Here is a 13,990-nt window from a genome sequence, read left to right on the forward strand (position 1 = left end):
CCGAGATCAAAGCGGCAAACGAGAAAGCCTATGCCAAGGGGGCAGCCGACGTCCGCGAGGACTGCAAAAAACAAGTCAGAGAGGCGTGCAACAAGAGTTACACCCTTGATTGGATAGCTGCTCTGAAGGAGTTGGCTGTCCCCGAGGACTCTCCTCTCAGAGATGCAGGCCGACTTGCGCTACCATTCCCTCTCACTTCAAGTCAATCTGAGGTTAAGGCTGGGAGAGAGAAGAAGGAGAGGAAGTTGAAGACGAAGAGGCCGAGGTGGCTGATGCTGAAGTTCCTGCTAGGGCCAAGTCCCCAACTTTGAACGAGCAAGTCCTGGACTTGACTCAGGATGAGGAGGACGAGGTCTCAAAAGGTGCCTCGCCCAAAAAGACAACATCCGAGTTGCCTATCGCCGAGAAGAGCCTCGATCAAACTCTACAAGAGATCGACGCCGAGCACGAGGCTGAGAAGGCTGCTGAAAAGATTCCCCAGTTGTCTTCTAGGGCCGAAGTTGAGTAGTCTTGCTAGGAGCTTTTATTTTCTATGTAATTGTAATTTTTGTTTCTCGAACGATGTATAGCTTTTATTTGACTGATATTCCTCTTTACTCTTTGTAATTGAACAAGTAATCTTCAATGTCAGGCCGAAATGCCTTTTTGTATCTGAACAACTTCTTTATATGAATGCAAGTCTTTATATTTTCTTCCAAGTGTTTGAATGTGTGTCTTCTTTTCCTCTATGTGTCATTCTATACTTAGAATATTTTTGTACATTTCCAAAAGTGCACCTTATCTGTGCAGTCTCCTCGGGTAAAAAATACCTCGGACATAACTTCCAACTTGTTTATCTCGGCCTTGTCTTAACACTTAAAAAACATTGTAATTTAGACTTTTCACAAGTGTTTATCTAAAACTTGCCGCTTTACTTACTGTCTTCTATCAAGACTTCAGTCCCCAATGCTTTCCAAGTTTTGGCAACCTAGTAATCTTGGCAAGTATGTAGATACTTCTTTCAACATAACCTCGGTTTAACTTCAACTTGTAAATTTTTTTGAAAATTTCAACAAGTATTGAGCCAACTTTAACTTGTGAATTCCAACTCCCAAGCATCATTCTCTAGTTCTCTACCTCCCTAACGTGAACTTAAGTTCCACTTAGGTTCTCATTAAGCATGTGACTATGACCTTGTTGCCGAAGTTATATTCAAACAGAGACTAGCCGAGGTTCTCAACCTTGGTTCCTCTGTTAATCTTACTCAAATGTGCTTAGTTTCATTCTGTGTTTGACTTTGCCGATATGGCAAGTCCAGGTTAATTCAACTCCATTATATACAAATGTAATTCAACTCTGCCATATAATGAGTCTAAATTACTCGTTATGTTCCACTTAGAAACATCGCCAACATAGTTCAACTCTATTATATGCAAGTATAATTCAACTCTGTCATTTAATAAGTCTAAGTTATTCGTCATGTTTCACTTAGAAACATCGCCAACTTAGTTCAACTCTATTATATGCAAGTATAATTCAACTCTGTCATATAATAAGTCTAAGTTATTCGTCATGTTTCACTTAAAAACATCGCCAACTTAGTTCAACTCTATTATATGCAAGTATAATTCAACTCTGTCATATAATAAGTCTAAGTTATTCATCATGTTTCACTTAGAAACATCACCAACTTAGTTCAACTCTATTATATGCAAGTATAATTCAATTCTGCCTCATAATAAGTCTAAGTTATTCGTCATGTTTCACTTAGAAACATCGCTAACTTAGTTCAACTCTATTATATGCAAGTATAATTCAACTCTGTCATATAATAAGTTATTCGTCATGTTTCACTTAGAAACATCGTCAACTTAGTTTAACTCTATTATATGCAAGTATAATTCAACTCTGCCATATAATAAGTCTAAGTTGTTCATCATGTTTCACTTAGAAATATCGCTAAGTGGTTGGTCAGTTATATTACACAAGTTTTGAAATTAAAAATCGAGTTAAAATTTTATTTATTACTTCGGCTAATAACAAAAAACTTTAAAAAAACAAAAAATCTAATGATAGAAAAACTTCAGGTTGCAAGTATTCTAAGGTTTTGGCAACTCTTTGCCTTCACTGTCTTCTAGCCGATATGCCCCATTGCCCAAGACCGAGATGATTCTATAAGGCCCCTCCCAATTTGGGCCAAGCTTGCCCTCTCTAGGATCCTTCTTGTTGCCGACGACCTTTCTCAAGACGAGTCCCCGACTTGAAACTCTCGTGGGTTGACCTTCTTATTATAAGCCTTAGCAAGCTGCTGTTGGTATGCCCCCAACTGAATTGATGCTTTCTCCCTTCTTTTTTCTAACAGATCCAGATCTTGGGCCAAGAATGCCTCATTAGTCCAATTTTCTACTCACTGGATTCTTATCCTTGGGATGCAGACCTCCAGTGGCATAACTGCTTCTGTGCTATAAGCCATGGCAAATGGGGACTCCCCAGTTGATCTTCTCGACATAGTCCGATATGCCCATACTACATTGGGCAACTTATCCACCCACTTACCCTTTGTTGCTTCCAGCCTCTTTTTAATCCCATCCAAGATAGTTTTGTTGGATGCTTCTGCTTGTCCATTGCTTTGAGGGAAGCTTGAAGTGGAATAGTAGTTCTTGATTTTGTATTTTGCACAGAAGCTCTTGATTAGCTTACTGTCAAACTGTGTACCATTATCTACTATTATCGCCTTTGGGATCCCAAACCTGGTGATGATGTTCTTCCATATGAAGCTCTTTACATTAATGTCCTGAATTTTTGCAAGGGGTTCAACTTCTACCCACTTGGTGAAATAATCTGTTGCCACTAGCAGAAACTTCCTTTGTCCAGTTGCTTGGGGCAGTTGTCCAACAAGATCCACGCCCCATTGGGCAAATGGCCAAGGGCTGGACACTAGGTTCAAATCCGCTGCTGGTTGGTATATCAAAGGTGCAAACCTCTGACACTTCTCACACTTTCTGACATAAGTTTCAGCATCTTTCTGCATATAAGGCTACCAATAGCCCAGAGTAATGGCCCTATGAGCAAGCGACCTGCCCCCTGTGTGGCTTCCACATACTCCTTCGTGTATTTCATACAGGAAGTCTTCAACTTGTGAAGGATGTACACACCTCAAGAGGGGACCAGTAAAAGATTTTCTGTAGAAATGTCCTTCTGCTATCAGACTAAATCTTGCCGACTTCAGTTTGATCTTGTGTGCTTCTTTACGATCATCTGGCAGTTTCCCTTCTCTAAGGAATATTATTATCACATCCATCCAACTTGGTCTCATCTCCACACACATTGCTTCATACTCTGTGTTCAGTTGTTCTACACTTGGACCTGACAAATAATCAACAATTATTGTCCTTACCTGTCCTGGTTTCATTGCACTAGCCAGGTTAGCCAAGGCATCAGCATGGCTGTTGTCATCTCGGCTGACTTGTTGTAGTCAGCAATTCTGGAATAAATCTACCAATCTGCCTACCTCATTTACATAGGCCATCATCCTTTCATCTCGGGCTGAGTATTCATCTGTTGCCTGATCGACGATAAGTTGGGAGTCACAGAAGACCATCACCTTGTCGGCTTCCATTGCTACTGCCAATTTCAACCCTGTGATCAGTGCTTTATATTATGTTTCATTGTTTGAGGCCTCAAACCCCAAATGAATGGATTGTTCTAGCATCTGCCCATCTATTAATACTAGCACTACTCATGCCTCCGCTCCTTATCGGTTTGAACTCCCATCAACAAATAAGCGAAATGAGGCGCCGACAAATACCGCAGCGCCTGAGTTTCTCTTTTTTCTTCTGTTCTGCTATCTCCCGCTGGGTTTCTCCTTATTTACCTGGACATCGTATACCCCGGCTCAACGGAGCCCGATGTATAATGGCGCCTGGTGTGAACTCGGCCATAAAGTCGGCCAAAACCTTGCCTTTGATTGCTGTTCTGGGTCTGAATTCCAGGTCGTATTGGCCCAACACCACTGCCTATCTGGTTATCTTGCTTGTCAGATCCCCTTGCTGCAACAGGGACTTCAAATGATGCTCAATTAATACCACAATCTTGTGTGCTTGAAAGTAGTGATTCAGTTTCTTGAAAGCCATTACTAAGGCCAGTGTCAGCTTCTCCAAGGGTAAGTATCTAGTCTCTGCACCTGCTAAGGTTTTACTCACGCAGTAAACTGTCCTTTGTTCTCCTTTTTCTTCCCTGATTACCACTACACTTACTACATGCTCTGAAACCGCCAAATATAAGAACAGCTCCTCTTCAGGCACTGGATTTGAGAGAACTGGAGCGTTGGTCAAGTATTTCTTTAAGTCGGCCAAGGCGACTTCACACTCTTCTGTCCATAAGAAGTCTGTGGCTTTCTTCACTAAACTAAAGAAAGGTTTGCATTTGTTAGAACTTCTGCTTATGAATCTATTTAGGGCTGCAGTCTTTCCAGTCAACATCTACACTTGTTTTGCCGACATTGGGCTTTTCAACTCCAAGATGGCCTTGATCTGATCCGGGCTTGCCTCAATGCCCTTTCTGGTGACCAAGTATCCCAGGAACTTTCCTGACCCAACTCTAAATGCGCACTTCGACGCATTGAGTTAGAGCCGAAATGTCCTCAGGATATCGAAGACTACTTTCAGGTCGGCCAGATGATCTTTAGGTTCCTTGGTCTTCACGACTATGTCATCAATGTATACCTCCACTGTTTTGCTTATTAGACGTCTGAACATCTTAGTCACTAATCTCTGGTAAGTTGCTCCTGCATTTTTCAACCCGAAAGGCATCACTCTGTAGCAATACAGCCCTTTTGGAGTGATAAATGCAGTCTTCTCCTTATCTGGAGGGTACATGGCTATCTAATAGGACCCCCTGTAAGCGTCTAGGAAGCTTATCATTCTATGTCCTGAGGTGGCATCCACCAATTGGTCAATTTTGGGGAGTGAAAAACTGTCTTTGGGACAAGCCTTGTTCAGGCTGGTGAAGTTCACACAAACCCTCCACTTCTCATTCTTTTTCTTTATAATAACCGTGTTTGATAACCATGTTGGGTAGTTTACCTCTCGAATGGCTCTGGCCTCAAGAAGTTTATCCACTTCCTCTTCTACTACCTCAACATGTATCAATATAGGCCTCCTTGCTCGCTGGATGACAAGTTTGGCCGACCTGTCCACATTTAGTCTATGACAAGTGATCTCGGGGTCAATGCCAGACATCTCGTATGGTGTCTAGGCAAACACCTCAATGTTTGCTCTCAAGAACGCCTCTAACTCTTTTTCTTCTTCCTCGGCCAAGCCTGAGCTGAAAAGGAAGAAGCATTCTTCATCCCTTTGCTGGAGTAGGATCTTCTTCAGGGATTTCTCACTTTTCTCGGTTGATTCTTTGCCGACGTCCTCAAGGACCTCCATGTCCTCATCCTCAATCTCTTCTGTTTCTGCTTCCCGTATGTTGTAGGGGGATTTCATTGCTGCCATGGAGCAATTCTTTGCCTGTACCTGATCCCCTCTGACCTCTTCAATTCCATGTTTTGTTGGGAACAGCAACAGCTGGTGCAATGTTGAGGGAACAACCCCCATTGTATGCAGCCACGGCCTTCCCAGGATAGCATTGTAAGGGAAGGGGGTATCAATTATTTTGAACTCTGTTTTTACCTTCTTGGTGCCAGCCTGTACCTCCAAACTTATTGCTCTCAGGGTCCACGTCAGCACTCCGTTGAACCCAACCATTGGACCATTGGATTGTTCCAAATCATCTTGATGAAGGCCAAGCTCCTTGTAACACCTGACATACATGATATCACAAAAGCTACCCTGGTCGACTGGAATTCGTTTTACTTGGCACTCTCCAACCTGGAGAGATATTATCAAGGCATCGTAAGTGGAATTCGCTTCTGCCGGACCTGATACACATGCTATAAGTGTTTTACCTTCTGAGTTTCCCCACGTATCTCGTTCTTGTTGACCTTCGAGTGAATCGTATTGATCTCTCGAGATCCGCCTGCTTGTAGTTGTGGTGCTGGAGGAGGTGGTGCTGCCGGTGCCTGAGGCAGTCTTGCTTGCTCCTCCTTTATCCTGGCCTCATCTACCAGGTCCCTTATATGACCCTGTCTTACCAGGTCTTCCAGATGTGCCTTTAGGGCTCTGCACCCTTGAGTCAGATGCCCATCTTCATTGTGGTAGGCACAGTGCTTCCCCAGACTTCATACATTCACCAGGAATCTTCTCTGGAGCTCTATAATAGGGCTGATTCTGGATTCTTTCCAAGACTTTGTAAACCGAAATTCAGAATACGGTTGTGATTACCTGTGCAGCCCTCAGTCCTGTCTCTTGCTTGTTGTATCCAGTGTTACCTCGGCCTCACTTCGGCGAGCCGTTTCTCTTATCTTGTTTTGACACCTTTGTCCCCGGCGTATCTTCCTTGGCTCTCACATACCTCTCTATCCTGGCCATAAGTTCCTCCATACTTTTTGGCAGTATTTTTGCCAATGATTTTCGAAGCAGACAATCATCGTTCAGACCATTTTTGAAAGACACGACCGCCACCTCTTGGTTGTATCCTGGTATTCGGTTGAACACCTCATAATACCTTTTGGCATAGGCCCTAAGGCTTTCGCCCTTGCCAATTCTCAAAGCCATCAGGGAGCCCACCCTCAACGGTTGTAGTTTGTTTGTCACAAACTTGGCCACGAACATCTCGGCCAGGCCTTCCCAGCTTTTCACAGTTCCTTTCGGCAACTTGTGAAACCAGTCTAATGCGATTTCTCCAAAAGATGAGGGGAACACCTTGCAGGGCAACGGCTCGTTCCCAGTGTACAGTGCCATTGAGTTTAGGTACAAGCCGACATGAAAATTAGGGTCAGACTTGCCGTCGTATATCTGGAATCTCGGTATGTGGAACCTCTTTGCGGCCTCAAATTTGTCTAATTCTACCGAGAACGGCGTTTTCGGTTTGACCAGAAAGGTCACCTCGGTATCATGTCACTTCCTCTGGAGGTAATCTCTCAGATCCTCCTTGGTCCGTCCAGGAGCTCGGCTATCATCGGATTTTAGCCTCTAAAGTGCACTACTCCCGGTGTCGTTATGAGTCCTCTTGGATCTCCCTCCATTAGTCGTGTCGAAACAAAGCTCATTCCCTTGAGCATGTCGATGTTCTTTGGCATAGGCTTCTTTGGTACGATGTGTTTTTCGAGACTCTCTTTTCATCGACTCTCATCGCCCGACCTCCCGTGAAGGTCGGTGAGAATGTTCCTTGGTCCTATTGTTGCCCACTTTTCTGGGCACCTTTTTTGGCCGCTGAAATCGGCGTATCTTGTAACGGAAACGGTGGCTGCATGACGTTGTTTTGCATCATGAAATTGACGACTGATTGCAGGTCCGCCAATTTGTTCGCCATTTCCTTCATCTCGTCGTCCCTCCTCAGGCATCTATCTTTCCATACCTAGAGGTCGTCCTCGTTATAATACCCGCCTCGGTCTCTCTTATTTGGTACCTCTCCCTCTTGGCCGACGTCTTTCTCTCCGGGATTCTGATCCCGAGTTTCTTCGTTCCAGTTATCCTCCTCTACATTAGGGTCAATGTGTTTATCACTCTCAGTAGGGATGTCGTCCCCAATCTTCTCTTTCTGTCCGTCGTTGGCCATCTATTCTCCTTCGATTCCTACAAACGGTGCCAAATTGTGTGTGTTGTTTTCTGACCACACTGCCAAACAGGTACTCAGCTGGAGAACACCGGCAGAATAGATTACACTCAAACAACCTGTCACAGAAATATAAGAATTCCGGCGGCGGTTCGTCTACCCGAGGGCACTCCGACGATCAAGTTAGTACTCAGTTATCTCTTAAAGATAGCAAATAGTACTTAATTCACTAGCCAGAATACAAAAAGCGTACCTTAGACCCACGAGGGTGCCTTACTTTTATAGTCAGCACTATCCTGATCCCTGTAGAAACCTAGCTTCCCCTGGACTCTGGCCCAATGCTCATCCTGAACTCTCCAATAGATAAAGATAAACTCCCTAAGAGCTTTATCGTTATCCAGGCTGAGGTCCTCCCCACATTCTAGGACTCCTATAGCTTATCCGTCTATCCCAGGCTCCGATATCTCCGCAAATAAATTTCAGCGTCAAGACCAAGACACGTGACACCTCGACTGGCACTTCGGTGCCACCTCGGCCATGTGTTGTCATTCAAAAAATATATCCCCACAGTTATCATGTAATAGATGGTTGTATTTGTTGTTAATAGATATTTTTTGATGGTTATTAGATTTTTAATGTATAATCAATATGTTTAATATATAAAAAAAAATTAATTTTGACTTTTTTGATTTAATAAATTGGTTTAATAATGCAAAAATTATAGATTCTAAAAATTCTACCGAATGTCTCATATGAGTTTGAAACCCACATGGGACCCACATGGTGTGAGTCTCACATCCATTTGAGACATTTAGTAAAAACTTTGGTACTCGAATTTTTAGAATCTCTAGCATTACTCTTAATAATGACATCAAAATTATCGCTATCGAAATTATCGCCATGTTTAACTTCTAAAAAAATTAAAACTAATTTAACGAAAATAAATATCCAAAAAAATTATTTTTACCTCCCAAAAGATAAAATTATATAAAAATGGTGTATTTCAAAGTTTTTTCTCCAATTTAATTTTTAATTTCTTAGAAAAAAATTTTGAAAATAAATTCTGAAAACCAAACCAAACAAAACATTATAATCAAAAAAGTTTTAACATTATTATTAAAAAAAAATACCATTATAATTCAAATAACATACAAGTTAACCAATACAAAATAAGTTATATGACGATTTCGCCCTTCAAATATAGTAACATTATCTTCAATTATTCTTATTTGGAACAAAATTAAAAATTCAAGATCAAATTCATTATAATTGAAAAGTCAAAAATCAAAATGACACAAGTCTCAAACTATAAAAACTAATATAAATTTTTTTTTTTTTTTTTAAATCTTGCCACAATTTTCATTTTATCCTCATCTCTAACCTCTCAACCCTAATCTTACCTACAGCCACCTTCTCTGCCCCTACTCTCACCCGCTCGCCTTTTCTAACAACCTTCCCGCCACCCCTCTTTAGCCTATCCCCACTACCCCCGTCCCTCCCCCAACCTCCCTTGCCCCTCCATTTCCCTCATAAGTCAGTCCCCACCCCTTCCTCCGTCTGCCATCATGAACCCACCTCCTCCCTTCTTTTTTCTTCTTCTTTCTCCCATCGCGACCGCCACCAAACATAGAAAAATATTTTCTTTAAAAAGCATTTTCTAAAAAAAATTTCTATAGAAAATTGCAAGTCCTTTCATTGACCTGCGTGACCAAAAAAAAAAATCATTTCTCTTATTCACAGCACTTGCCATTGAAGAATGAATAAAATAAAAATTATTGCGTGGACAAATACCTGTTATTTTCCTCATTTTCCTGAAATCCTGTCAATGGCTCCAACAAAATTAAATGCCATCCTATTCATATAATACAGAGAATGATTAAGGAAGAAGTTGAATTGATAAATTTGAAAATTTGATTACAGTGCCATTTTCGTTTATCAAAATAAAAACAAGTAAACAAAAACAACTATATAACTGGGGGAAAAAACATGTAAAAATAAATAAAATGAATTATTACATTACAAAATGGACACTTATTTACACAAAAAAACAGCCCTGTAGGAGTAAAACTATAACCTAAACTAATGTGCAAGGCATATACCAATCATATTTACCAAACTCTGTCTTGTCATAGTCCCAGTTGGCATATTCATTTCACTTGCTTGGTCAGAAATATGCAGAACAAGCAACATAGGAGGAGGAGCTTTGAAATAGAAAGTAACGGTTTCAACTCAGTCAACCTCCTTCGCACTCTTAGACACCTGTCCTCCAGAGAGCATCATAAGAAGCCCGTCAGGTAATAAAGCCCGAAAATTTGCATTTTTTCTGGTTCATGTTTATATTTAATATCATGAATCATGATGAGAGCCTTAGACCATCAAAGTAATACGCTTAACACTGTCTGCGCGCAGGCTACCTCCTTTAAATCCAATCTGGGATGAGAAATCATATTCCAGAGATATATCTCAAAAACTCTTCTACTGTGGGAAGGATCGGGCAAAACCACAACATCCTTTGCTTGGTGAAAATGAATATAGAAAAGAACAGAGACATTTTTCAATCAGGTGATTACCTCATTCTGAATATCAGGGGAGAACCACCGCAACAGCACTCCAAGATGTACCATGGCAGGAATCAACTTGAAAAGCAATGGCGTAGTCACCTATATAATTGCTGTCAGCATGCACACTTTAATTGATTTAAATAAAGAAACAAACTTCTGATAATAAAAGGGATCCTAGTCATCATGAAAATGTGATACTGTGATATTCTTCTGATGATCTTTGAGAGAGAGAGAGAGAATGTTATTGATCCAATTCTTGCCATTAGTGAGTGCCGTCCACAACACAACTATAAGCATCTCACATAAAGAATGATTGTTACCTTACATATATAACAAAACAAAGAATGAATGGGAACCAAAAAAAACTCAAATGGTATCACTGGCAACAGAATTCAAAATGGCTTTACTCACCAGGCTGAGAGCTGTTGTGCCCAGCAGCAACAGGTACAACTTACCCTGCGACAATTTCAAGACTTTAAGTTACAATGTCTAATTGATAGGACATTACTGTTGTGTTTGGTTGGGGATTTGAGAAGGAATTTGGAAAAAAAAAAAAGAAAATGTAGGTGAAATGTGAATAAAATATATCTACATTTCACTTAGTTTCACACACTTTTTCCCTTTCCCTTTTCAAATCCCTTCTCAAATTCCCTAACCAAACACAACGTACAAGAAACTGCACACCTAGATAAAAATTAAAAATTGAAGCTTATAGGTGAAAAAGGTTCATAACTAGACGAAGTTTAAATAGTTCAATCACAATTGCAATCCATGTAAGCTGATGATTTTTTGCCTAATAGGTCCAATATACACGTTGACATCACAAACTTCTCTTTCAAAGAAGGATTTAGCATAAGCTGAAAACCTAAGAAGCACGGACACGGATACGGATATGGATGCGGATGCGGATGTGGATGCGGATGCGGACACGGGACACGGCGATTTCAAAAACATGGAAACACAGACACGGCGGGGACATGGCAATAAAATATATTTTCATATATTTTTATTTTCTATCTAGATTATTATTACATCTACAAACAATCAATATTAACAAAAACTAACTCTAATTCTATAAAAAAAATTTATTTAAAAAAACACACTTATAAATTAACACTTATTTTTATGGATGATCTATTAAGTATTTAAATCTAACAAAAATATAATAAACATTTAACATTCAACATCCAACATTCAGCAAAAGCACTAAATAAAATAAGACAAAAAACTTGGCATGTCCCTAGTATGTCCCCAAAGTGTCCCCGGCATGTCCATGTGTCCTTGAAGTGTCCGTGCGTCTGACACGGATACGGCACTTGTTTTGAAGTGTTGGTGCTTCATAACTAGAAACAATCAATCAAAACAATGCTAACAATTTAAGAATTACCTCGACTAGATGAAGATTAGAAGCACGACTTAGAAGAACAAAAGCAAATTCCCCAATTTGTGCCAAAGACATTCCAACCTACAAATATCAAATAACTAAGGCCCCTTTTGTCAACAACAGAGACATCAATAACCAAGGTGCAAAAATTATGTAATATGCCAGTATTGGTAAATCCTTACAAGTAGTGAAGTCTTGTTACTATAACCAAATCCTTTGACCACTGTGGCAACCACAACAGTTTTTATGATGATCACCAATATAACGGCTGCTAGTAAAATGTCAATGTGATTCCAAATAAAATGAACATGTATAAGCATCCCAATGCTGGCAAGAAAAAGCGCAGCAAATAAATTGCGAATCGGCTCAACCTAACACAGAGAGAGAGATCTATATCAAAATAAAGCACTAATGGTATTTCAACAAAGGTTACAGCAAGAAAAACATATTAAATGCAGTATTCCAAACAAATACAAGAGTTCTTACAAATATGAATCAGTACCACAATTTTGTTAAAAGAATAAACCTAGCATTTTTTTAAGTAACCTCCCAACACATATCCCAACTTTGAGAGAGAGGGAGATTCATACATTTCAAACAGCAAGATATTGTTAGAATATTTCCATGTTTCCTTATTTAGATTAGACTGTGATTGATAATTGATTGATTGATTGATTGTGATTCCTTAATCAGTCAATCAATCAATATAAAAGGTGATTTCTTAATGAGTGTCTTAGGGCTTCCTTTTGTAACAGTTAATTGATTAATATAAAAAGGGATGATATCATAATCATCACTCAAGCTTTGTATTCTCTTAAATTACATGGTATCAAAGTCAAAACCCTAAAAACCGTCACCCACACAATCGTTGCCACCAATCACCCATCCTCCACCGCTAGTCCCTAAGTCTCTGTCGAAACCAGTCAAGGTCTCACAGAGTTGTTTCGGCTTTAGCCGAAGGCCCCTCTGGCCTAGTCAGCCCTTGTGAGGGCTGTCCTAGCCTCTCTTTGTGTATTTCGGCTTCTGTGGATGAGTATTTGAGGGCTACCCATCTTCTGTTGCCCCAAGTTTCTTTCCCTCTACTTTCTTAAACACAGTTCAGCACTTGTTCTGATTGGAGGTTCATTTTCCCATATTTGATTTATTTTATGGGCACATAGATGACCCATTAATCTAATTGTTATGCTCCCATAGTGGTTTGCATGTGATTTTGCTTGTTCTAGCCCATTCCATTCCTCTTTCCATTCTTATGATTCATGCAAGGTTTTTTGGTTGAAATTGTAGAGTTCTTATGGCTGACCTAACTAGCAAATCCACCACTACTTCTCACCCATCTAAAAGGGAAAGCTCCAGCCCAATTATGACTACTACATCTGAGAACCTAAACCCTAGCCTCAAAATCACTACCGCTTTGTTTAATGGTCAGAATCACCTTTCATGGTCTCATTGTTTGACACTTTTTCTGAAGAGTAAGGGGACGATGGGATAAATTAATAGGAGAATTCACGCACTAGGTATTACAGATCCAAGCTATGACCAATGGGAGATTACCAACTCTTTAATCATGAGGTGGCTTGTTCATTCCATGATTCCTGAGATTGGTGAAGGCTATTTTTCCATGGATACTGCCCAAGATATTTGGGAAGCAATCGCTGCTACATATTCTCGAAAAGGGAATTTTTTTCAATCTTTTGAGTTGTGCTGGTCTATTGAGCGCTCAATACAGGGGGAGCAGACAGTTCTCCAGTATTACACCCTTCTGACTAATAGTGGGAAACGCCTAGATCATCTCCTGGATTACAAGCTTGTTTGTACGGTTGACTCAGTTGGTTACCAAAAGTTTCTTGCACAAGAGAAGGTCTATAAGTTTCTAGAACGCTTCAATGTGAAGTTTGATCCGGTTTGAAGTCGTGTCCTTGCCATGGATATTCTTCCATCGCTTCAAGAGGCCTTTGCTTATGTACAGAATGAGGAGAGTCATCATTCTGCTATGTTACCACCGGCTACTGGAGACCGTTCAACATTACTTTCTGCTCCTTCTCGTGATGGGGCTGGTTTGTCACTACCTCTTTCCCATCCTTCAAGAAATGATACTGTGTTCTGTGATTACTGCAGCAAGTCGTGGCATACTCGTGAGACGTGTTGGGAGCTTCATGGGGCTCCATCAGGTAGTCGAGGTGATCGGTCTGGTACTAGAGGCGATCGATCAGGCTAGCCTAGAGGACGTGGCTCTAATCCACGAGCCCATCAGTCTAATGCCGTTGACACCCTTGATTCTACTTCCGCTTCAGTTGGTCCGACTTCTGATAGTTTGTCTAGCATAACTTCTCTTAAGTTTGAGGATGTTTTGCGTCATTTGCTGACTCGCCGATCTTCTACTACTCCCAGTGCATCTTCCTCGTCGTTT

At 40.7% G+C, this 13,990-nt stretch overlaps 1 protein-coding gene across 23 annotated transcripts in view; it reads right to left on the reverse strand.

The window, feature by feature from the left end:
* Nucleotides 1–9,511: 9,511 nt before the first annotated feature.
* Nucleotides 9,512–13,990, reverse strand: part of LOC114296661 (K(+) efflux antiporter 4) — a 55,852-nt gene continuing 51,373 nt past the window's right edge. For 5 of the 23 annotated variants that reach the window (XM_082870502.1, XM_082870501.1, XM_082870499.1 and 2 more), the window contains exons 16-20: nucleotides 11,766–11,954; nucleotides 11,587–11,664; nucleotides 10,611–10,655; nucleotides 10,209–10,298; nucleotides 9,512–9,897 (exon numbers count right to left, since the gene is read on the reverse strand). In XM_082870502.1, coding sequence (XP_082726628.1) covers nucleotides 9,868–9,897; nucleotides 10,209–10,298; nucleotides 10,611–10,655; nucleotides 11,587–11,664; nucleotides 11,766–11,954 — 432 coding nt within the window. In that variant the 3' untranslated portion in view covers nucleotides 9,512–9,867. Of the gene's footprint in view, nucleotides 10,069–10,208; nucleotides 10,310–10,610; nucleotides 10,656–11,586; nucleotides 11,682–11,765; nucleotides 11,955–13,990 lie in introns of those variants that run through there. The other 18 variants (XM_028240982.2, XM_082870498.1, XM_028240977.2 and 15 more) reach the window with 12 other exon arrangements.

This window comes from Camellia sinensis, chromosome 5 (genome assembly GCF_055761805.1).
Source record: "Camellia sinensis isolate YWXY chromosome 5, ASM5576180v1, whole genome shotgun sequence".
NCBI classification, from domain to species: domain Eukaryota; kingdom Viridiplantae; phylum Streptophyta; class Magnoliopsida; order Ericales; family Theaceae; genus Camellia; species Camellia sinensis.